General features: G+C 39.1%; 2 protein-coding genes across 4 annotated transcripts in view; one reads left to right on the plus strand and one right to left on the minus strand.

The window, feature by feature from the left end:
- LOC106744424 (E3 ubiquitin-protein ligase MIB2) overlaps nucleotides 1-20,165 on the plus strand; it is a 24,752-nt gene extending 4,587 nt beyond the window's left edge. Inside the window, exons 7-12 of the mRNA XM_014619183.1 lie at nucleotides 723-984; nucleotides 4,433-4,744; nucleotides 5,972-6,335; nucleotides 7,803-8,014; nucleotides 9,573-9,811; nucleotides 11,933-20,165. Coding sequence (XP_014474669.1) covers nucleotides 723-984; nucleotides 4,433-4,744; nucleotides 5,972-6,335; nucleotides 7,803-8,014; nucleotides 9,573-9,811; nucleotides 11,933-12,228 — 1,685 coding nt within the window. The 3' untranslated portion in view covers nucleotides 12,229-20,165. The remainder of the gene's footprint in view (nucleotides 1-722; nucleotides 985-4,432; nucleotides 4,745-5,971; nucleotides 6,336-7,802; nucleotides 8,015-9,572; nucleotides 9,812-11,932) is intronic.
- Nucleotides 20,166-20,856: 691 nt separating this feature from the next.
- Nucleotides 20,857-26,545, minus strand: part of LOC106744435 (midnolin-B) — a 39,117-nt gene continuing 33,428 nt past the window's right edge. For all 3 annotated transcript variants that reach the window (XM_014619210.1, XM_014619208.1, XM_014619209.1), the window contains 2 exons: nucleotides 25,932-26,274; nucleotides 20,857-23,038 (listed from right to left, as the gene is read on the minus strand). In XM_014619210.1, coding sequence (XP_014474696.1) covers nucleotides 22,773-23,038; nucleotides 25,932-26,274 — 609 coding nt within the window. In that variant the 3' untranslated portion in view covers nucleotides 20,857-22,772. The remainder of the gene's footprint in view (nucleotides 23,039-25,931; nucleotides 26,275-26,545) is intronic.

A 26,545-nucleotide genomic window follows, 5' to 3' on the forward strand; every position in this document is an offset into this window, starting at 1 on the left:
GTTCTACATATCTACGTATGTATTTACCTGCATATCTATATAATTTAAATGTTTATATTACTCTGATGTTTGGAGCTACTGGTTTTAATGATCTGATATTTAGTATTGAAAACAATAATTTCGTTAGGTGCCTTTTATTTAATTAAGACCAGATATTTATTTTAACAGTTTTATAAAAGTTGCATTTTTTGTATCGGTTAGTCATTACATAATTTTTTTATTTGCAATTGTTGAAAAGAATTTGAAAATTTCATGTAATATAAAATATTTATTTTGCGGAGTCCTTACAGTCTCTCTCTTTCAAAATTTTTCAAATTTAATCTTTGAAATTCGAGTGATTCTTAATTTTATTTTATGATTTATAAACTTTTATGAATAGAAAATATTAAAGATTTTGCATAATAAATATATATTAAATTGCAAGATATATTAAAAAAAAACTTTCATTTTACCTGAAATTAAAGTAAATTATAATCTGGAAAATCGGAGAATTTTCAAGGAATTTTATTTTTGGGCTTGAGTAGACATTTTTTAATTATGCAAAAAAGCATATATGTGTATGTGGCTTTGTATAATTAACTTTTAACATTAATAAGTTAATAACTTAATATTAACTTTTAACTTGACTTGGTTAAAAATAAAAATTAACCAACTCTCCTTAAACGATATCTGCGATAAAAAGAGCTTCTTTTTGACCTAATTGTCTCATATCGTTCACGCAGCCGAGGGTACCGACAGCGAAGTGGAGAAACTGTTAAGGGATGCAGCTAGAGGTGAGGCTGGTGTAGCCGCCGTGCGTGAATTCCTGAAGAAATATCCGAGCAGGGTGGACGCGCGTGCTCCCGGTGGTGGCAAGAAAACATGTTTGCAAGTAGCCGCGCATCAAGGCCAGCGCGATCTTTGCAGCCTTCTTCTGGACGTCGGTGCCTCTTTACGGGCAGTGGACGAAGACGGAGACACTCCTTTACATTACGCAGCGTTCGGGTATATCGCGATCAGACTCAAACGTAGAAAGGAATGGCAAATGAGAGCCTTACTATAACGCAATTGTGCGATAATCAGATATTGCAGTAAACAATCTACTATTTAACAATAACTAATAATTGATGTTTCGGTCAACTGGTAATCTTCTTCAGTAGTTGAATAAACGTCAACAGTTAAGAATGATATCAATTATAAAAATAAAGTCAAGCTTGACGAACGTGATCCACAAGACGCAAATTGTTTACACAGATTTTTTGTCGTATGAGATTGTGCACGGCCTCCTGACGAATCGTTGTATCCAGGGGATAAAGCTGCTGGTGTGGTAACTTCGAAGTGAACCCTTGATGGATCTTCCAGGCAAATACATGAGTCGTGACCCTTCATTTTCGTGCTGACGGCGATATATAGATTTTGATAATCTGAACAGCGATGCAGCAAAAACCTACGCATTGAATTCCGAGACGTCAAGTAAATTTTTTAATATCGCAACCGACTGTTTATGAATCTTGATAAAGCCACGTAAATAGTCGATGTGTGTGTGTGTGTGTGTGTGTGTGTGTGTGTGTGTGTGTGTGTGTGTGTGTGTGTGTGTGTGTGTGTGTGTGTGTGTGTGTGTGTGTGTGTGTGTGTGTGTGTGTGTGTGTGTGTGTGTGTGTGTGTGTGTGTGTGTGTGTGTGTGTGTGTGTGTGTGTGTGTGTGTGTGTGTGTGTGTGTGTGTGTGTGTGTGTGTGTGTGTGTGTGTGTGTGTGTGTGTGTGTGTGTGTGTGTGTGTGTGTGTGTGTGTGTGTGTGTGTGTGTGTGTGTGTGTGTGTGTGTGTGTGTGTGTGTGTGTGTGTGTGTGTGTGTGTGTGTGTGTGTGTGTGTGTGTGTGTGTGTGTGTGTGTGTGTGTGTGTGTGTGTGTGTGTGTGTGTGTGTGTGTGTGTGTGTGTGTGTGTGTGTGTGTGTGTGTGTGTGTGTGTGTGTGTGTGTGTGTGTGTGTGTGTGTGTGTGTGTGTGTGTGTGTGTGTGTGTGTGTGTGTGTGTGTGTGTGTGTGTGTGTGTGTGTGTGTGTGTGTGTGTGTGTGTGTGTGTGTGTGTGTGTGTGTGTGTGTGTGTGTGTGTGTGTGTGTGTGTGTGTGTGTGTGTGTGTGTGTGTGTGTGTACGATAGATAGATGAAAAAGGGAAAAACATGTATGCGAATAATTTATTATGACGTTGAACACGTGACTACTGTCAAATTTACAGGTATGACAACTGATCAATTAACATTCGGTCGGCAGTTTGGTGTCACTCTGTGCCATTCCTTTTTACGCTTGAATTTGGCCCTGAAAAGGCCGTACTTAACGTTCATACCGTTTATATCGAGATTATTATTGAGATGTTTTGGGTCAATTCCATAATTCTACGCCTGGGATTATTCCCGCCCGAGCAATTCATCTGCCTTATTAAGCTTTTAGAACAACGGTTGTCATTCTCAACTTGATACAGTAAAACGATCACAGATAACTATGAATATATTGTTTACAATAATATTTGTAATTTGCAGATGGAAAACATTTTAATGGCCTTCCAAATTTTTTGTAAATATCTGATAATGAATTCGTTCACTTGCACTACGCCGGATTAGTGCATACTAAAGGCTGCTATGTCATTATTAGGAATAATAAATGTGACGGCTCTCAAGGTATACAACCAAACGAAGAACAAGAAAAAAGGCAAATAAGAGTCAACGCCAGTGATTGCAGTAACATTTAATAATATAGAAAATTATTTTAAGTATTAATGACGAATTTAGAAGATGAATATTCCGGTTACATCGTTTGGACCTTCTTCAGCGCAACATACAGTTTAAAAATGAATTAACCTCTTCAGGGATATTGACACATATGTGTACGTTTAGTTTTATTTAAAAATTACCGTTATTTATAATTACAAAAATTTTTGAAATTAAAAAATTAAACGTTATCAAAGTAGGCCATGATGGCTACATATCACAATCGGTTCACAAATAAGGTATCTTTTTTTTTTGTGCACTCCATTAGAGCAGATCATAAATCAAAAATTTTTAATTCATCTCTGAAGAGGTTAAGGTTGAAGAATTGTATAAAACTAAAAAAGTGTGTCTTCAGATCTATGTTAATTTAGAGGTGTTAATTAGTCGTCTTCCTTTCGTCATGCTTATTTTGTGTGCTGTGAAAATAATCTCAATTTACAAAAAGGCACGATAAATCTAAACAAAGATTATTCGCATATTATCGATAGACTACTAGAAGGTCAAACCATTTTCTTCGCTATCTTGTTTGTTTTGATTATTTTAGATGGTCTCCTGACACTGTTTAAATAATATATCATTGACATACAGATATTCGTCGCTGTGTCTATATACATAGTACAAACGAGACTAGTACAGACTAGACCAAGGCAATTGCTGAATAAGATTGAACATTTACATGTTAGAATCTTTGATTTCTGCTTTTGTCCTAATATAACAAATTTAAAGACAACAGACTGATCACATCGGGCCGTTTGAGCCAAGACGGAAAAGTCAACATTAACCACAACTTCAAATTAACATAGTTTCGAAGACATTTTTTGAGTTTTGTATATTTCTTTAATCTGAGTTCAGTTTTAAATCGCATATTGTGCTGAAGAAGGTCCACACGATATGGCTGAAACATTCGTCTTTTATATTTGTCGTTTATATTTGAAATAATTGTCTACATTATTGTTAAATGTTACCACAAATAACAATCAACGTTGGCTCTTATTTGCCTTCTTTCTCGTTTCTAATTATTATTAGGTATTTAATTGTTCAAAATGTTCATATGTTTTTTTCATTTAAATATTACTTCATATATAGCAGCCTTTAGCATTTATCAATCTGATGTAGTGCGTGCGATTGAATTCGCTATAAGGCTTAGATAAGGCTCCAAGTCCGGATCTCTGCAATATAGCTGTATATTATAGTATATAATAAGCCTTCAGCTTCAGTTAAGTTCTTTTCGCTCCAAGCGATAAAATATAATTTCTGACAAAAGGCGTTTCTCGCACTGCCGAAAGTCGTAATAACGCCTAAATCTTAGAAACTGCAACATCTGGTGCCGTACGAAACGTTTTTTGCTCGAAATTCCGTTACAGTTTAATGTATAAAGTAAAAATCTTACTACATTTAGGTCTGGTTTTTCATTTTCTGGTTTACTCGTGGTTTACACTTAAACTGATGATAATGCAAAAATTGTGTTTCTCTATTCACGGTTAATCATTAAACTGATGGTTTTGTACCGGTAATTTTTTTTAATCTATTGATTATATATGAATAGAAAAACAATGTTTACGTTACCATAGATTAAGCCTAAACCACAAGTTAACCAGGAAATGAAAAACTGAGCCTTATTATATGGATCATCGGCCTGATGCGCGGTTTATCGAACCAGTCATATTGAGTTCTCTCCCCTTCGATCGTTTAGCAATCAACCTGAGGTGATGGAACTGCTGTTGTCTCGGGGTGCGACCATTAACGCCGTCAACAACGGCAGATGCAGTGCCTTGCACGTGGCGGTAAACAAGCAGCACGCGCAATGCGTGAAGATGCTATTGCGCTACCACTGCGACGTCAATCTGCAGGACTCTTACGGCGACACGGCGCTGCACGACGCGATCGGAAAGGACGCGCTCGACATAATTGACGCACTGTGCGCCTGCGAGAGAGTGGACTTCAAGCTGCGGAACAAACGCGGCTTCAACGTCCTGCATCACGCCGCGCTCAAGGGCAACGCTCAGTATGTATGCGAAGGGAGCTCCGGCGGAGTTCCACGCAGCAGTCGAAGCTGCTGATCGGTCATTAATCACTCACTCCTTGGTTTTTGTTCGGATGCGTTCGGACTGAGTTTGTCGACGCACAATCGGCAACATCATCTTGATGCTAATAGTTCGATTACCTGGTCCGAAACATGCTGCAAGCCCATTAAAACAAATTTGAGATGCGTCGTTTTTCTTTCCAAATTAAGGTAGTCTATGACACTATTGTTGGAAAGGCAATGGTTGATACAACAGGAAGGAACTCGACAAATCTGTGCTAGACGTTTATAGACATGATTTATGATAGTTTTGAAGCAAGAGAATATCAATGGTCCCGTTCAGCAGAGAAAGAAACTTAACGAATGTTGTGTGTGATTATCGTTAGTGATTGGATTGTTCTTTCAGATTCTTGGTAGATCCAGAGAAATTTTTCATTCAGAAGCAATAATCATCAAACGCTCATTGAACTATTTTCCTTGCTGAACGCAGGCGATGAAACTTATATAATGTTTAAAAACTCGTAAAGAAATAATCTCTTAACTGGGATTTAACTGGGATTGCCCGTATTAGACAGGTTTGTGAATATATTTGTCACAAGTCCCGATAGGCACATGAATGCACGCTGTTAAAGAGATGATCGCGACATCGGATTTTTCCGTATTTGTCTATATTTTTCACATTTTTATAATTTTTAATTAGGGATCTTTAAGATCATTTAACTATTATATTTTTAAGATATCTAACAAAGAAGGACAGAACAAAATATAACACATATAATTAATCTGTGTATAATTAATCTAATAATTTCTACAAGTTTCTCTTTTATTATTATAATTATTATCAATTTTTTTTTTCATTTTTTTCACTAAAACTGTAAAAGTAGTTTACATTAGAATTAAAAACTTTTTCGTACTTGTGATATATATAAATAGCGTTAACTTAAATTTCATTCAGAGAACATTAAGACGTCTCTGAGATATCTTTTAGACATATGTGTTATGTGGTTAAATATTTAAGTTTCAGGGACGGTTTCTCAATCTTTCTTTAATTTTACATGTGTGCAGATTGTATTTCGATTAATATGCTGGTAAAACTTGAAAAGATTTCGAAGAAAATAGATACGGACTGACCAAAAATCAATTGACTCAACTTTCGACGGCTTAAGCACGGCTAGAATCTAGCTTAACAGTGTCCACATGAATTTGCAGCGCTACGGAGAAGTTAGTGGCGCGTACTCGGAACCTGGTGGACATGAAGAAGGAGGACGGCTTCGCGGCGTTGCACTTGGCGGCGTTGAACGGCCACAAGGAAGTCGCGGCGATACTCTTATCGCAGAACGGCGGCCGCGCCAAGGTTGACTTGCGCAACAACCGGCAGCAGACGCCGCTGCATCTGGCGACTTCGCAGGGTCATTGGTCGTTGGTCGAGCTGTTAGTGCATCACAATGCGGACGTCGCCTGTGCGGACGAAGACGGCGACACTGTGCTGCATATCGCGATCGCCAAGAGCCCGAATCAACAGACCGTCGTGCCCACAACCGAGAGCAACCGGGACTCGCCGCTTATATACGCGGTACGATTTTATGACTTCCTCTTCTCGACTATGATATTCAACTCGTCAATTATGCGGGCGAGTCGTTGTTCTTGCTATTCCACATGAACCTCTTTGTTCTCTCAACTGGGATTTTATATCAGAAGATATTATTAAAGGGCCAAAGAAGAGGCGTAAGAACGGATATTTTACAATAAAATAAAAAAATCTTTAAGAACACCCACATGTTGGCCCAGTAATTATGGTACAACTGAAGAGGGAATGATTTCTTTTGAAAAAATAAACCAAAAATGTAGAATAAAAGTTTTTCATGTAAGGCTTTGCCAGGATTACCACAGACCTGGGGAACCAGGATATGCCGTAAAAATTTTAATTGGTCAGGGAAAACTTGGAGAAGTCGGGGAAAAGTCAGGGAAGATGTAGGAAATTTGGAATTTGGAACTTTACTTACAATTCTTTTAAATGTTCTTAGTCTAAAGAGTACTTCTAATTTTTTTAATATTATATCTAACATTTGCAGTCAAATACGTTCAAAATTTGTGCACTTTACAAGTCATTTTTTAATGTGTTACGGGCGTAACACATAGAAAATTTAAACGGTAAGAGAAAATCGTAGCCGATTGTTCCTCGAGAATAGGCGTTCCTCCTCGAAAGGGATTGTTCATCGAGTGTGATTGGTCAATTTTATTCAGCGTTTCAACTGCTCTTTTTCATCATAACTGTATTCTTTTTTCCTATTGGTCGTGGAAAATTGTTCACTGTTCCCGGAAAACACGGAAAAGTAATGGGAATTTCAACATTCATTTTCTCTGAAAACCCTGCTTTGTTTTCAAGAAAATCAATTAAAAAAAAATTTCTTGATACAGATCATATCTAACTTGTGTATTTAGAAGCAACATCAATTTCATGCAAAATACATATTGATTCCCTATTAGTACCACGATTACTAGGCTACTCTGAATAATTTACGATATTTCACATTAATATCCAAACGGTTCGGCCTCTGGACCATCTTCAATGGCTCCGCAACCATAGCGAGTCCAGTAAATAAAAACATAAACATGACTCGCAAGTCAAAGCTGAAATGCATCTTACTGGCCCTTTAATGATATCTTCTGATTGAATATCTACAAAACCTTTTCCTTTTATTTTTCTGTAATTTTATATCTTTGTAATTATTTGTCTTGCACAGGGTGAGATAATAACCATCTTGAACATCCTTGAAAAATAAAAATATTTTATTAACAACTAGATGAGGATAAAGAAAGTCTACAGAAGATGTTCAAAGTGATGACCATTGATATCGATGCAATTTCTGCTGGGTAAATTTTTCTCCTACTCTCATAATCCGAAGATATTCAAGGTGGTGATGGTTATTGTCTCACCTTGTATTAACTATTTCCTTAAGAAAAATTAGAGATAAAAAAAGAAAACAGGCTTATCTCTCTTCTTTAGTAAGTGACTTTTTTCCCCCCCCCTCTCGCACAGATCTGGCAGGCCCTGGCGAGGCAAGGTGCAAAGACTGAATTAGCGTTAGCTTGTTTTTTGGTGAGCATAGACAGAAGCTGCACGCTTCTTGAGCAGGTGAAGAACCACAAGGAGAAGACGCCGCTCGATCTTTTGGAAGCTGATCCACAGGCCACTCAGCTCGCCGATCTCTTACGATCTTACCAATACCAAAGTCACAGCACACAATTAGAGTAAGTTACCCGCTTTCTTTTGTTTTCTTAAGAATTTATTTTATTTCTTGATTAATTGATCAAAGGTTACCTGGAAAGAGTACGAGAGAAACATTAGATTATCTTTTAATTAATTTGTAGTATTAGGTAAATCGGAAAGTCCCGTCCATCTAGTGGCGAGTAGCTATAGCTAGAACTGTCAGTAACTCTAATGTCTAAACCAAGCTTAATTTTTTTAGTTTTACCATCTGTCAATAAAATTCAGTATATAAAGGTATACGTTCGCATCAATGACATTGTTTCTTACTGCATCGAAAATGTCGAAATTCGAGCCAAATAAGCATCATTTGCGCCAAGTGTTAATCTTTTGCTTCAAATAGAAGAAAACTGCAGCTGAAGCTCATCAAATACTTATAGAAGTTTATGGCTCCTTTTGATAAAACATGCAGAGAATGCTTTCGACGCTTTAAAAGTGGTGATTTTGATGTGGAGGAATGCTCTGGACGGCCAAGAGCATTCGAAAACGAAGAATTGCAAGCACTAAATTGTGCTCAATCTGTCATTTCCGATCGTTTGAAAGCCTTGGGAAAGGTTTACAAGGAAGAAAAATGGGTCCCATGTGAACTAAAGCCAACCAGAGACATTGAATAGGCGAAAAACTATCTGCGAAATTCTACTTGCTAGGCAACAAAGAAAGGGATTTTTGCATCGTATCATCACTGGGAATGAAAAATGGATATATATTTTGATAACCCCAAACGTCGAAAAACCATTTTCAACCCCGGCCAATCCTCTGATTGACGCCAAAGCGAAATATCCACGGAAAGAAGGCAATGTTCTGTATTTGGTGGGATCAGAAGAGCATAGAGTACACATGAGCTGTTAAAATCTGGTCGAACAGACACAGGGCATCTTTACCGAGAACAAATTATTCGTTTAAGCCGAACATTGCACGAAAAAGGACCAGAAATGAGACAGCATAAAGTGATTTTACTTCATAACAACGCTCACGTCATAAAACTTGTCAAGGAAACGTTAGAAGCACTTCGCTGGGAAGTGCTACCCCATGCGGCTTATTCACCAGACTGTGCCCCTTCCGACTACCACTTGTTTCGGTCGATGGCACACGCTGAGGAACGCTTCAATTCTTATGAAGACGTCGAAAAATTGGTTGGATAGCCTTCAAAGATGAGTCATTCCTTCGCCGCGGAATTCGCTTGCTGCCCGAAAGTTGGGGAAAGTCTTCGCTAACGATGGACAATATTTTGATTGATGTACTTTTTCATTTTGTTTCTTAAATCATACTTTTTTACAAAAAAAAAACGGATGGAACTTTCCGATTTAGCTAATATAAGAGTTTAAATCTAACATTTGCTATTACATCGACGTTTGACTCTTATATTCATTGCCATCGCCTTTATATTCATTGTTATTATTAATCGTGTATCATCGGAGTCTTAACTTCTATCAGCTTGAGTTCATCGCGCTGCAAGGCCTAATTTATGACCGATTTTAAACGCGCCATTGTTCCTCTCCAAATGAGGGAATCGATCATGACTTTCGACAATTCGTTTCGCAGGATAGAGAATAATCCATCGACCGGTTACGTGGAGCCGTCTACGTGTCGGATAGATAGCATATCGCCGTCGGAAGGATCGCGCGATGCTAGGAAGAGCATTCCCGGCGCCGATGCGGAGTGTCGGGATTGCTCGGGGATCGTACCCGACTCGAAGCAAGAAAACCGGTTTGACTCGGACAGCGCGCTCGTTGGTTGCGCGCACTGCGGCCATGCGATCGTTAAGAAGCAAACGGCTCAAGGTACGCAACTTTACTGCAGGTCACAAGGAATGCACCGGATGTTTCGTCGCCTACTCACTGACCCCTCACGATACCAGTCGTCTTAAGGATCGTTCTCGAAAGAAATCGATTCCATATTGGGCGAACAATCCGCCATTAACACGTTGCCCGCCACGATGATTTTCATTGATTGTCACGAAGCTTAATTAAAACTTTCAGCACCTCGCGTTTTATGCATGTTTTTCATCGACATTCGTTATTTTTTCTCCATTGTTTATTCGTGACTCGAAGTTCGCATGTTCGATTGAGGGCAAAATTTTTCAAAAGAAGTCGCGTATCTATGAATTTTTTTTTCAAGAATGACGATAATTTCATGCGAACGTTCCCGCGACAATAACAGGTGAACAGTTCTTTTTGCGCCGTTGTCAGAAATCTATTACGACGACATGATAAATTTTCAACAAAGCGGGCAGCAGTGTTAGTAGGGTTTAAGTGCGCGCAATCGTGTTGTGAATAAGTGAAGTTACGGCGAACATATACATTTTCTAATGTATATAGTCGTTAGCTAGTTTTCCTAGTTGCTTATCGACAATATTTAATTTGTTAGATGCGATTAATCATGTTTTACGTGTAAATCAATCAGACGCGGCAAAATCAAATCACCGGTGACTTCAGTAGCAGTCGACATGTTGACTTTTTAAGGACAAGAGTTGCAAATAATTTATTAAGTCTGTGCCCCAGCCGGAAGTCACAATATTATATATAACTAGTTCGTAGAATGACGACAATTTTATACTGAAAAACAGTCGTTATGCCTTCCTTACACTGATATTTCGTTTGATTTTTCTCGGTTCAGGCTGGCTGATCTGGGGTGAGTTTTTTTCAAATGTGTCGAAAATATCCTTTTTAGTTACAAAGTTGGTAATGCTGTAACTAATTTTGCTAGGTTAACGGATTAACAAATCGTATAAAAATTTTCATCTACTTTGTCCATCAGCCACTTTACCATCTTTATTCAATCATTTTTTTATAAAAAGTGGGTTTACTAGAGCGCGAGCGTGATGTAGCAGACAGCGCATTGGTCTGCAACACTAGAGGTTCGATTCCCGGCAGAACCGGAAAAATTTATATATGCTCGTGTCTCCTCTGGACAAGTCTCCACCACCAGAGAGTGTACATCTGCCGAAAGAACCTTTCGCAAATATGCTGTTCGGAGTTAGCGTTAAACTGTGTAGGTCCCATATGTCTGTGCATAATCAACATACGCACCACAAACATATGAGTGAGAGGAAACACAGGCCTTTAAGACCTAATGTAAGAAGAAGAAGGATTTACTAAAATTTACTGAAATTCGATTAATTGTTTTCAAGTTTAAACGAAAGCGATATCATTTATGAAAGCAGCAACAAAAATAATGCCAGTAAAAAACAAAAATTCACAATTTTATTGAAAATGTAAAATTAAGAAATAATTGAAAATTGAAAACGTCGCATTCTAATATTCATTTTCTACTCTGATTTTATGAAAACGTTATATTCTAATTTATTAAATAAATTTTATATTTTAATTTAACTTTCGCTTGCATATGTACGCATAGATTAATAATCAATAAAAGTAAATTAATTCTATATACACGTTGAAAATTCTCTCGAAATTCTTCATCGTCGTACTCATATACGAATTACACACTACGAATTACACTTTCAATAAAATTTTAAATTCTTGTTTTTTCTGATATGATTTACTTTTGTTACTTTTATAAATAATATTTATTATGTCTTCGTCACTTTTAGAGCTTCACTTGAACTTGAAAATAATTGATCAAATAAAAGTAAATTCATTATTTATAAAAAATAATCATAAATAAAGATCGATAAAGAGGATTGGACAAGATAGATGAAAATCATAATATCAGCTGATATATTACGGAATACAGCAAAGTTAGTTACCAACTTTGTAACTAAAAGGCTATTTTCGATACATCTAACGAATCCGATTACCAAATCGCTTATTTGCAACTCCCGTTTTCAAAGAATTATGTGAGGTCGTAGAGATACCGCCGAAACAGGCTGTGTAATGATTTAAATATTTCGTGAAATTATCGCGAACAGATTTCACATACACTTCCGTGCGTTTTTCCAGACGGTCAACTGGCGGCGGGTGAGGTTTCCATAGCTAATCCGGAGGACAAATCGCCTGAGGGCAAACGAAAAGAGGAGATCAGCGAGAAGGAGAAGAACAAGGATCTGGAGCGATTGCGTTACCTAGAGACCAGAGTCGCGGACCTTGAGGAGGCGAATATGTGCAGCATCTGCATGGAGCGCCATCGTAACGTCGCCTTCCTGTGCGGACACGGCGCCTGTGAGCACTGTGCCGCGCCGTTGAGGACCTGTCACATGTGCCGTAAGACGATCACGAAGAAGATCAATTTGTATTAGAGAATCGTTCTCGATCAAAAGCTTATCGACTGGGACGCCAGTCGACGTCAGTTTCTAGAGCGACACGCGCGTGCACCGGGCGTTGCCTCGGGGAAGAGAAGCGGGATCGATATTTTGGCAAGCGGTAACCTGAGCGGACTCTTGCCGGTATTCAATTCTTTCGGTCACGTAACTCTTTCGTAGGGCGGAAACGGGAACAGTGAAATATTTTCAAATTAGAAATTTACACTTCTCACGAATTCATGCTGGAGAAGAAGATTCATGACCAACCCCCGAGAGTCTCATTTAGCGTGAACTCGTGAAAAGTGTGAAATTTTCTAATTTAACTTGTTAACTGGGTATGACGAAATATTTCGTCATACACGAACTACTGCTGCAATGGGCATGACGACATTTTTCGCCATGGAAATTTGCCGTAATATTTTGAACGCGAACAAAAAAAAATTTATCCCCCGGTTAACAGGTTAAAAATATCTCATTTTTCACATTTCCGCCCTAGGAGAAAAATTGCGTGATCAAAAGACGACGATCTTAAACGTAAGGGTCTTACGTTTAAGATCGTCTCAAGTTCGTCTCTAGATGCTTTATAGACGTTGAAACATCTGTATAGTATCTGAACTTGAGACCATTTTAAATGTAAAATTTGACAATGAATATTGCCCTCTGGCTCGCGCAACGATTCCGAGAAGAACTTTCTCAAGGGGATTCTGGAGAGTCGTGTAGTTTTACCGCAAATTTGTTAGTACTATACTAACTGCAGATAATTAAACATTCTTTTGTGGGATTACACACAATATAAACGTTAATGTAGATGACGATGGTTGACTTTATTCGAAAAACGAAAAAAATTAACAAATTATAAAACTTTTTTTCGTTTTTCGAACAAAGTCAATCGACGTCGCTTACATTAATATATGTATTGTAATTGTGCAAAAGAATTTTTAATTCTGAGCTTATGGTGCTAACAAATTAGTAGTAAAACAGGACTACTTTGGAATTTCCTTAAACTAGGTCTACAATGCGGTCGTTGGCAGTCGTAAAATCGTAAAATCGTAATCCTTCAAGTTGATTCAATTCCGGCAATTCAATTGGCCGTGGTCGCTAGAATTAGAAATAGACCGAGTCGAACAATTACGACTGTACAATCCTGCGATCGCATTGTAGGTCCAGTTTGAGTTCCAAATGGTTGAGAAATTGTCTCGTAAGCGCAAACAATTCCTGCATTGTGAGTGGCAATCAGCGAAAACCCATTGAATTGTGTCGCGTAAAGCTGGGTATACTTTAAGTAAACAAATAAGGGACGAATCGTTTGGAAATTTGCAATTTGGAAAATGTGCGCCATAATAAGTCCAAAGTCCAAGTTTCTCGAGCCGATTTGCTTACATGATGATTTATCAAAGAAAGTTCGCGCTTAGACGTGAGTATATATATTATAACGCGAATATACACATAAATTGATACGTTTCGTGACTACCATTCGGGAATGCTCAGGGATTTCTTCAGCGTTTCCGTGCCATTCGCCAATATTGCATATATGATTTTGTTTTATAATTTTATCACAGTAACTATTAAAAGAAAGGACAACAATTTATTTAGTTATAACATTTTCTCATGTTGGTTATTCTGATGACTTTATAGGAAAATGGCAGCAAGGAACGTGTTAACGTGATCAAATACATAATAACGCGGATATCATACATTTATCTTAAGATGGATTCAGACCAAGCGAACGAACAAACGCGAATAAACGTTTGCAAATGAATACAAACGGTTATTAACGGAAATTTATACGAAAAATTGTCCAAACTGAGAATGAACAAACCGTGAATGAATATGAAGAAACATCTGCCAACAAATTGGAAAAAGTTAGTGAGGACGGCTCCGCGAACAGGCACGGATGAACATTACAAACGTATTCCATTTCGTGTCGGTATATTAAAGAAAATTTGTTCAGTCGCCCTCGTTCGCGATCGGCCTGTCTAATAAATTGATCCACACTAAACGAATAAGCAGTTAGAATTTCATGGGGGATTCACGTTGTATCCAATGTCTGTCATACGACGTCCGATATCAAATAAGAGAACAGTTTTCTGGAGACGTTTTTTTGGAGACAAACATGTTGCTTCCCAGTTGACACGTTTGATCGCAGCTACATAACTCCAAATATAACAATAACTTTACGTTCCGTTAACGTAACTGTTACATATTTCTATATTGCTACATATACTATATTGCAGTTACATTGTTGAGTACGAAATTATAACATCGATATGAAGTTATTATTACATTTGAAGTTATACAGCTGCAATTAAGCGTGTCGACTGAGTAGTTGGAAACACTAAAAAGTGAAATCTCCTATCGGATCGTCGTACATCGGAGGCAGTGGCATCATTCTTTGGGTATTTATTGTTGTTCCGGCTCACTTTCTTTTTTGAAGCAGATCAGCACATTATTTATAACGAGAAGTGCTATGCAAAGCAAAAAAATAAAATAAAATTATAATCACAAATGAAACGTCAGCATTAAAGAAGAAAAAAAGAGTGAAACAAAAACGCTGATTGGTGGATGACATTTGCCTTTCGAAGCAGAAACAAATACAGTGCGTGTAATTTATTGAAAGATCTACTGTTGAAAATCTCGGACATTTTAGAAAATTTCACACGAGTGGCTGTATCGAGAACCCCAACGAATTCTAATTGCTCGTTCGCGTTCTTCGGACGTTCGTTCGTTTGAATCAACCTATACAGATACACGCTGATGTTCGTTCCTTGTTCATGCTCGTTCGCTTAGTTTGAACACCACCTTTACGCACTCACTCGTTCGTCTGTTCAATATATACCCACCTTAACATTCAACGTCTCTGCCAGAGACTCTCTGAGTCTTCAATACCGATAAGAGAAACATTGATCGTAGCTTGCTTTCCCAGTTTCCGGAAGAATGCAATCTTTAATCTCGGTGCACTTTGCTACTCGCAATGAGAGTCCATGCCACTTTTTCGCGTGTTTTTTATGATAACGATAAATATGCTACGTCGCTTGCCGAAGTGTCAATCTTCTTTCGCGAGGTATCTTACGAGAGCGGCGAAAGACAAACCAGCCGGCCGCAAGGTGGGCGATTTTTTTGTGCGCGCGCGACGCTGTCGTGAAGAATCGAAACTGCCAAAACCCATATAGAAAAAGAGAGAGAGATCGTTTCCGCACGTCCGCGAGCGGGCGAGAGCTTCATGACGACGCTCCCGTCCGTCGTTGCACCAACATCGTGCCATAATGAGAGAGATTTTTTACGCGCGACGGAGATCGCGTCCGCTCGGCTACCGTGGCTGTAGTTGTTTGCTCGCGCTTTACGTTACGCTTTGTTGATTTTATCAGAGATTAATTAATTAGTTTTTAATCGATAGCGCAGCGTGAGCGCGTCGTATCCCGGCGGACGCGCGACGACGTACACAGTCGGTGGATTAAGGCCGGTATTCATAATCAGATCTTGTATTTAAGGAGATCTTGGAGTCGTCCTGTTTTAACGCAAATTTGTCGTTATTGACTGCACAGAATTAAGAATCCTTTTGTAGAATTGCAATACACACGTTAATGTAGGCAGTTGACCTTGTTCGAGAAACGAAAAAATGTTAACTTATGAAACGAAGAAATAAATTATGAAACTTCTTCTCGTTTTTCAAATAAAGTCAACTGCCTGCATTAACGTGTGTATTGCGCAAAAGGATTTTATGCAGCCAATAACGACAAATTTGCGTTAAAACTGGACGACTCCAAAATCCTCTTGAGACCGTCTCAGATGCTTCGTAGTCAATGAGATGAGCCGTAAAGTATTTATAAAAAGGTTTCAAGTATAAGATTCGACTATGAACACCAGCCTAAAAGTGATACAACAATTTTTTCCCGACGAGTTTCACAACGCATTTCGTACCTAATAAGGGCTGCGTTCCGAAATGCACTGCCAGTACTAAAAATCGTTAGTTATGTATCTCTATAGTTTGTCACGTATACTGTAGATTTTCAGTACTGACAATGAATATCGTAACGTAATCGAGAAAATGTTATCTCCCGAGAATTACCAAAAATTAAATTCTCTTATTGGACGCGCGAGACTCGTCGGAAAGAAGTATGAAAAAAGATCTTGAATTTGCTGGCTGTACTGTTTGTAAAACGTGTATACATACCGTGTACGCCTTCCTTTCTCCGCGCCTGTGCTTTATCCCGTCCATTTTGTACCCCTTGTTTGAGGAAAGCGCAGCTGCCGAACGCAAGAGTAAAGACGAGCGCTTCACTCGCACGCTTCAACGAGGTAACAATGTAGCAAATCGGCACGGAATCACCCGAATGAGAAATGTTCGCACATATCGCACCACACGTTATCACGAACGACGTGCTATTTCCACGTACCAGGTATTGCACAGACGTGTACAGGGTGATCCGCGAGGAAACCGACAAACTTCGAAAATCTGTTCCAGAGGTCATTCCAAGCGTTCAGATAACGCTGTGGGTCAATTTGGCTCATTTATCGACATATGAAAAAAAGATTGATTTTTAAAATGGTCATTTTTCTGTCCCACTTATTGATGAATAGAAAAGAATATAAATTTATTGATATTATTAGAAGAAAATATATATATTTATTAATATATATTAAAAAAGAACATTTATTTCGAATTATCTCAAGCTCTGTATTAACCATTTAGTACTAGACTTTGTCTAGAACATTTAGAAGGCACTCTACTTCCGAAAAATAGAGAACACAAATGAGAAATGCAAAAATGAGACAATGCAGCTATGACATAGCTCAGGTATAAACTGTAGACGATTCTTCGGTCAATTCAATCTTAAAAATAAAAATATTGTGGGACGAGATAGATGCTGGCCGATTTTAATTTGACATATCTATTTCAGCGTTTCAAAAGCTTTCAATTGGCGCCGGTCTCAACTGTGTCCCATTGTGCTCAGGCAGAAGTAAAAGTCAGTCACTCTTTAATTCTTGTCAGTAACGCAAATTTCCGGATAATGATAGTCCCGGCTCGTTTTAGACTTCTTTTATAATGTTGTTTGAAATTTCATTTATACAATCATTTATACACTTTGAAATCTCATGTATGCAATAGCGGCGAGCTAGAGACTCGTCAATAGTTAGTTGAAAAAATAATGGAAGTAATATTCGTATTGAACTTGGACAAATTAACTGGCGATTTCGAATACAACGAGCAGCAGCATGTTTATGAGCAGAAGGTGAACAAAGAATATTTAGGGTTGTCCCGGGAAAAGTCATGGAAATTATATTAATCAAGGAAAACCTGGAAAAGTCAGAGAAAGATATAAAAGAGGCTGAAATTTTGAACTTTGCTTTGAATTCCTTTAAATCTTTTTATTCTAAAGAGTGCTTGGAATGTTTTTGAATATTATATCTAACATTTGTGTTGCTCTCTTCTAGTAATATAAACTACCTTTCCTGCAATCTTCAAATGAATTTTAAAATTCCCTAATTTCTTTGCGCTCTTCAACACAACACATACAACAGTGGAGAATTTTCCATGACGCCAAAATGGTCCCTGCGGAGATTGCATCTAAACGTTGAAATTTAAGTAACATCTTGGTATCATGGAAAATTCTCCATTGTTGTCTGAAGAGCGCAAAGAAATTAGGGAATTTTAAAATTCTTTTTCTGTGGCAACTCTGAATATGATCATGAGAATAATATATTTACCTAATAAAAGCTACAAATGTCTGGTATTTTTCGCCTGTTATAACATTAATAAAATTGTCTATATTTCGATAACTGTGGGCCGAATTGACTTAACTGTATCCGAACTTTTTTATTCAGAATTATCTCAAGGATACATTTTAGAAGTTTGTCGGTTTTCTCGCAGAACACCCTATAGATCATTGAGACGGGTTGTTCACCCTCGCGCTCTCGCACGAATTCAGTGGGTCTCAACGTTGCACAAATTTTCGTTCGGAAAAGAATTTGCGTAAGCGAATACACCGTCAAGGCCTAACGAGCCCATGAAACAGCCAGACAATCCGTCGCGACGACCCAAATGTTGGTACAACACACTGTACGTACGTGTCCGAAAACTTCCAAGATCCTGCGAACTTCTTACCGTTACACACGCAGCGGGAGAGAAGAGAGCACACTCGAGAACCGACAGATTTGAGTATGTGACTTTTTTTCATGCACGACTTGCGCGCGCGAGAAGTGTTTACTAGCATTTTTTGATACTTTTTGCAGGGACGATCGTCACGGCGTCAAGTTTAACGGGGGGAGCAGCTCTTCGTTAATTTCTCTCACACGTTGTGTACGTTTAGAAAAATATAAGGACGATCGGTGACATTACCGGCGGCAACAGTAGATTTCACAGAAATATGTCGTTTAAGTATCTTTTAAATATTAGGTAGGCAAAAAGAAAGAAAGAAAGACAGAAGAGTGTGTTCTCATTGTCCATTCAGTAAAATCGCGAGGACCCTTCGAAACTACTGCAGTACGAGATACTTGGATTTCGTACATCCGCTCCAACGTGAACGTAGTACCCCCTTCTCTCCCACATTTACATTGCGCATGTTCGCTGGACGTTTGCGTAAGCTGAGTAAGAGATATAGAAAGGGAAATACCCCTCCCCAGTCCTATAGCCAAATTTTCTAGGTAGTTGAATCGTGTTCGTCGAGACCGCGTTTGTATAAAGTAATCCGTTTGTGATCGACTGAAAAAGAGAGAGACCGGAGCAAAGAACCAATTAATTTTAAGCGCGCTTTCCGTAGCGAGCGCACATCGAACAAGAGATTTTTCCCGCAGAAAGAAGTAAAATCGCGTCATTCGAAAGAGCCGACGATTACCGAGGTACAGGCTTAACCGCGAGGACGAATCGTCAAGCAGTCGAGGTACTAGCGCGCGCGCGCACGAGAGAAAGAGAGAGAGAGATTGTGGGAAAGAGAACGAGCGCCACGAAACGGTGGTCTCCGAAGGAATTCGTTTTTTTCTTTTATCAGTATTAGACATCTTGCCTTTCTACTTGACACAACGAAAAGAAGATCACATTCGAGGCGCACGTTGTTGCAGCGTTTTATTTATACGGTGTAAGGTGTACCCCGGTGTTATCGCGCTGCGTGGATCGCGATTTTTTACATCGACTATTAGCGTATTTAACCTCTCCGGACCGACGATGATGACCCGTCGAGGAGAGAGAGAGAGAGAGAGAGAGAGAGAGAGAGAGAGAGAGCGATTTTTATCAATTATCATGCACGGAGCCGGAGCGCTCCCTTCCAGGGTAAAGCATCGCGAATTTTACGCCCACGGCGAACTGCATGTAATGATATTGCCAAATCTGATTCTTCGAGATGATATTAACTTTCCCCTTTCTTTTTTTTCTCTTTTTTTTTCCCCTCGAAACTGTAACTGTATTGTCGTTAGATATACCGCAAAGAAAATGTGAAGTACGATAAAACTATGGTAGCGTATTGCGTAAACTCTTAAGCGCGTCGATAGGTTTATACGATTATACGTAATTTAAGACATAATTTAAATAAACAATTTTACGGTAGATAACTTTAATCTTCCCAATTCGCTGAACTCTCTCGGATCCCTCATTCACCCCTCCTTCTCCTTTTTTCTCTTACCCTTTAAACGTCTTATCGACCGACGACGAGGAGAAAAGCTTTCCATCGAGAACCTCTTGTCTTTTCTCCCGACTAATCGCGTGGATGATAAGAGCGGAGAATAAAGAATCGACCGATAATGAACAACATAGCTGAAATGACATAAACATTAATAATAATAAACGCACACGTAACACACGAGAGTCACCTCAACACGCACTCCAAGAACAAGACTGAAATAAACTTTTTTTTTTATCCCTTAGCTTAGCAAGCAATCTTATTTATTTTGGTATTTGATAAAGGTAGTCGTATATTACATTGTTGAGCCGGTTTTGCAAAAATTTTAGCTGTACTAACGATATATATATATATATATATATATATATATATATATATATATATATATTTATATATATATAATAATGTAATAATGGTAATAATATTTTTTCTTCTTTCCCCTAAGTAAAACCTAAACGCAATGTACTCTCTCTATTAGTGTGTGTATGTGTGTCTGTGTGTGTGTGTGTTGTGTGACATTGTATTATTTAGTACCTAGTTAACTTAAACGGATCATAAACTCCGTACATGATACGATTCCATGCGGAGTACGATCGCCTAACTTCAACTACAGAACTGTCTTATTCGCCCCTTTCGAACTTCGTCGAGAAGCGCTCCCCCTCCTCCTCCAGTAATCTTTCTTAAAGAATAATATGTAGCGTGATCTCCTGACGAGGGGGGAGCAACACAGTCGAGTGTCCGGAAACGATTCACCGGCGCGCCTGTCGAAACTTCGCGTGCGCAACGCTTCGCGCTCCGCGAAGTAAACTGATATGAGCATCCCATTTCCGAGCCGATTGATCCGCTTCATGTTCCACCTCGATACGGTACATACACATACACACTCGGTGCGCTCCATTTCATCTCCCGTTTGCCCTCATCTTCTCGGATCATCGTCTTACGAATTACATAAAAAAAAAAAAATTTCCCCGGCTGTGCTGATTTCTCCCGCTTTCTTCTTTCGCAGCACGTATTGTTTTTTTTTCTAATTTTGCCGATTTTTTTACTTCAGTTTTTTTTTTCTTTTCACCGGAACATTCCGATCATTTTCTCCGCGGCTCAACAAATAAGCTTCCCTTTACATCTTGCATACACATCCTGTCGCAAAATAAAAACCTTGACGGAAGGTGCATTTGCTACTTACAAAAAAGAAAAACGAAGATCACGATTTAGATCAACCGGTCCGTAAGGGACAAAATACAAAGACTTGCACAGGTTCCGCGCGAGGATCATAACACAGCTTCTACTACTCTCCGTTGTTCCGCGCGGCTACAATTTGCCGTCGAGACGGGGCCATTTGCTTTCTCGGAGACGGTCTCGATCCGACGCGCGCGATTAAGGTATCTCTCTACACGTATCTACTCGCATAAGAGACTCCGATTAAAAACGCCTGATAACGAGAGAATAATTATTTATCGCTGTATGGAACGTGTAACGAGGTTACAACGTACGACGATCACGCCCCGCGTGTCTTCTTTCTTTTCCTTCCACCACCGTCGCTTTTCTTCGCGCGCCTCCGTCGAGTTTTAATCCTGGGGGGGGGGAAGTCTCTCGCGATTAGGACCCCTCCGCTTCCTCGAGCGGATTCCACCGACCTCCTTGACCGCGCGCGGCTGATGTGCGTAGATACATAAGCGTCACACTGATTCATTCGCAATTATTGTCAGCTACGATCGAAAGTCCTGAGAGAATCCTAGCCGGATGTTGCGGCGAAACATCGGCGTTCCGACAACCGGCGGATCGGCGCGAACGACGCATCGCCGTGCATTGCACCGACGTTTGAAACCGGATCTCGAGTCGGAGAATTTCAAGGAGAAAGAAAGAGAGAGAAGGGGGGAGGAAAGGACCATTTCGGATCTTCCAGTCCGTCCGTTTGTCTCATGCGTGTTTTACACATCACAAGGTAACGCGTTAGGGAGACACTTGCAGAAACTCGGTAGATCTGTGATAACGATATTTCGAGACAGACAGTTAGAGAGATAAAAAAGCAACGAGATCAGACCGATTGTGAGAAACGTTGCGGCGTTTCAGAAGAACGCGTGGATTCAGAATACGACTCGCACGAAACCATTGAGCTCTATAGTATAATAGAGTGAGCCACCAAGGAGTGGGGGTGTCCCATTCGTAGAAAAGGATGCACACATGCTGGACACGTAGAATAGGCTGAGCACTCCCATTGGACAGCTGAAGTTGGCGTTAGTAAGAGAGGGCAATAAAGCCAGCGATGCTTTCATTGTCTAATTATGCAGCTGGTGGAAGGAACGAGGAGAAACGATACATAAGTATTATGAACCAGTAACTACGAGCGCACATGCGTATTATTTATGTCTTCTCACATAAACTAATGCACATCATTCCTCTCTTTCTGTCGCTATGTTCATTCTCACTTTTCTGCTTCCCCTATATCGCCCCCTCCTACTGTAATACTGTGTGACAAAGAAAATAGACACTATTAACATATCTCTGTCCTTCGACCTTGACTTCAGCTCTTCAATGGCAATGCTCAGCCTATTCTACGCGCTAGATATACCCTTATCTTTGTCACAGTAATATGTACAAAAGAGACAGATGTCCCTCCAATCTATTCTTCGGCGAGCCGCAGATTTCTACAGTTTAGTACAAGGAAGGCTCAACTCCAGCATACTGTAGAGCTCAAGGCACGAGAGGAACTGTGGTGGCCGCGGTGAAAGTATACAGGTGTGCGCGCGCGCGCGCGTGTGTGTGTGTGTGTGTGTAGGACCCTTATCCTTGCATTTTTTTATGGAATAAATCAGTGCGATAGACAGAGAAAAAACAGGAGAGAAAAAAAACCAAAGAAACGTGAGAATTATCCTAAGTATCTACACAATAGAGGATATTACTGCGTCAAGAATTGACTGGTGACGTAATTGTTTAAGCTACGACCGGTTCCGGACTGCACGGCGGGAGCTCCGGCTCGTTCTGCGGCTCCGCGCTGTTGGTGCTGGTGGTGCCGGTGCCCGCGGTCGACGTGTTCGGCTCGTGGTTCGGATCGGCGGGTGTCACAGCCGCCCACTGCGTGGTGTATGGCGCGGCCCGCGCCTGTCGTCTGGCTTTCCTCTTGGCGCGACGTTGCTCCATGACTAAGCGCAGACGACGCATCTTGCCCTTCGTCGCCTCGTTCTCCTTCGATAATTCCTCTGCAGGCCGAGTATCACGATAGTATCAGCACTGATATCGCACTTATTTTACATTGTAGATCTGTTTTTTATAGTTGACACCAAGTCGCGCTTGAGGTACGTGACAATATTGTTAGAAAGGTCGTGGTTAATACGACACTCGTAAAGAAGCTCCACAAATCTATGCTATAACTATGTCTATAATCTGTAGGGTTATTTAAAGGATCGTCTACATTGGAAGTAATAACACTGCGAAGTAAGGAGTAAGAGATTTTTCAGTGGAATAAAATATAATATCGGGAATAAGCGAAGTGGAGCATTCCCATTTCTTACTCCCTCCTCTACTGCTTTACTACTAACCAATACTCTTAATATTGCTTATTTTCAATGTAGACGCCTTTTATTTATTATTGCTTACTTTTAATTAGACGGTCCTTAAGGTTTCTGGTCCTTCATTGCAACTGTCCTTGTTTAATGAAGCGAGACAACGCATGCAAAGAATTCTTGCATTAAGGAATAATCATACTACGGGTTAGGATTGCGGTTGAGTTGAAATTTTATTGAATTAGAGCAAAGTTTACTAATCTTAAATTTAGTGAACTTTGCTCTGATTGATCAAATTTCAATCCACCTTTATGTAATTACGCTTTAACATATTCAAATAAAAAGATGTACTCACAAAATGACAGCTGTGATCGACTCAGCACACTTGTAAAATTGTCCGAATACTTTTCTTTTACTCGAACAATCAACGAACAGTCGTAAAATTAACATTGACAAAATCACGAGAAAAAAGATTGAAAGGTTTTGTGTCAAGTTAATTTTGTGACTATTTATCGATTCTTCGAGTAACAGTGTTCGAATAATTTTACAAGTGTACTGAATCGATCACAAGTGTCGTGAATATATTTTTTTTTATTTGAACGTGTAACGCAAGAATTCTTTGCATGCGTTGTCTCGCTTCATCAAACAAGGATTGCAGCGAGTTGCACACGCTGTTGCAGCGAGGGACCACAGGAGCTTTCTTTCTTTAAAAAGATGTCTAAGCTAAGAAGTACAATGGGAAATATAGCGTATACAATACTGCCAAATCTTTACAAGTTAACTGTCATACACCCGTGGATAATGTCTGTGTTCGGCAGAAAAAACCAAGTGTTTTATGATTATTGTCCATGATTGGAACATTCTTTTAAATCTTCCGCGGATCTCTAGAAGAATGTACTAATCAAAAGTAATAATCACAAAGCAGTTTAGTAAGTTGCTGTTCTGCTGAACGTATGTAATGATTCCCTCCCTAGATCTAATGAAACAAAAGTCTAAAAAAGTCTAAAGGTTTGTTTTTGTCTCTACCTCCTTATTCTATAACGAAAATTTCGTTATTATTAACGTATTATTACGTAATTATTTTATGATACACTTTCTGCACAATGTCTGCACAAAGATTTGTAAACGCATGCGTTATGCCTATAACACGTATGTTACAGAAAAGTTACAGAATAAGGGCACTGTAGTAGTCCAAGAAATGTATATTCCGATATTTGCTACCAGTACTACAAATCTATAGTACACGTACATAAACTATAGATTTGCAGTACTGAGAGTGAGCATCGGAACACATACTACTTGAACTATACAGTCTTCTCCTTAACTTTTAACGTATACGTTACAAGCATAACGCATGCGTTACAAATGCAGGAACAAAAAACAAACCTTAAAAAATGCTTCCCCTGTTTTAACCTAACCTAAACAGAAATATGTTTATGAGAAAAGCAAATTAGATACTTGACCAATTGGGATAACACGAGTCAAGATCAAAATTACTTGTTTCATCAAAGTTTGATTTATAATTCACAATCTTTGATCCTTAATCTCTAATATTAGCCTGCATGACAAATTTTGCATGATGACTCCTTTAGATAGAACGGGATAAGCACATCTTGAAAATTTGCTTCACTGTATCTAGGAAGAGACAAATCATTGTCCACTGTAGACTTGAAGCATTATCAGATCTCGTATATTTTACATATCAATTTCTGGAAAAGACGGTCAACGATCTTGTAATTTTTTATAGTTTCTCTTTTATTGCCTTCTTGTTTTTCATTAAAACCATAAGAATAGTTCAGTAGCTAGAATTAAAAACATGATATCGGAAGTTGTTTTTATATCTGTGATAATAATACTAACTTTGACTTCAATTGTCTTAGCTTTGATATGGTCAATCTATTTGTAACTATATATGTCGATATGCTACAGAAATTTGAAAAGATTTTTAAGAACATTAACATATAGACCAACAACCTTAAAATGAAGTAAATGCATCTGATATTTTTCCTCCTAACAGGTTTCCTCAGCATGAAGAAATGTTCGATTGGACGACTTCCAAGTTGGTGTTGCGTTCTTCGTGAATTTGTTTTCGATGTTTCGTGAACGTTTCAGTCCGCATTTTCAAGAAAAGGAACGACCTGAATAGTTCTTCTTCCTGAAGAGGTGAACTGAAGTGTTCACAAAATGGCGGAAACAAATCTATGAAATGGATACATATTTGACATTTAGTGGACAAAAGTCGAAAGATAGAAGAAACTAGGAAGGTTTCAAGATGATTCAGAAAGTGTCAGCTATAAAGAACAGCATTGCACACAGTTACTGTGTACCCAGTAAACACCAACAGTGACATAACACCAATGTTATAATTTCCCATTCCACAATGTAAATGCAATATAACGCATGTTTTGTAACAGTTACATTGTGGAATGAAAAATTACAACACTGATGTTATATTACTGATAGTTAGTGTTTATTGGGTAACTTTCGTTACCTATAGTATATTAATTTCAATTCTTGTACTCTAATACTATACACACACACACACACACACACACACACAGATATATTAGATATTCACTTAGTTACGAACCAGTAGAATATCCCGGCGTGGTGGAATCATGGCAACCGACCGACGTAGTAGATCCACTTGCAGTTGTTGACGTTCCCGTGGAAGATGTGGACACCGAGGAGGACTGCTGACGGCTGTGCGAATGCCTGTGGTGGTGATGCCTATAATGACCTGCGGATGCAGCTGGCGTCGCGCACAACAGGTCATTCAGAATGTGAATGATGGTGCTGATGTCACGCTTGGGCCGGCCGTGTCTGTCCTGAAGAGCCGGGTTCAAAGTGCCGCTGAACGTACCGGAGTACACACCTTTGCCGTGATGATGCATACTCTCTATTATGGCCCCCTGTCTGCGTCTCGCATTTTCCTAAATTTGAAGAAGAATGTAAGTTGTGTTTTCGTCCTCGAGAAACTTCATCTCTTCATCTTTGTCCTAAGTGTCACGACACGCTGATTTTCTGGCGTTTCTTTTTCTCTTCTCAAATTTAACCGTCTAATGGCAAGATGAATTTTCAACGAAAACGATCCGATCTTGTTTTGTTCACTTTTTATGTAATCTACGTAATAACATTCTTTGAAAAAGGAAACAGCATGTTGTAAGATAAACGAAGCTCAACCCCACCTCACCATTAGAGGGT

Source organism: Dinoponera quadriceps, unplaced genomic scaffold (genome assembly GCF_001313825.1).
Source record: "Dinoponera quadriceps isolate SergipeBrazil2010 unplaced genomic scaffold, ASM131382v1 scaffold777, whole genome shotgun sequence".
In the NCBI taxonomy this organism is placed as follows: domain Eukaryota; kingdom Metazoa; phylum Arthropoda; class Insecta; order Hymenoptera; family Formicidae; genus Dinoponera; species Dinoponera quadriceps.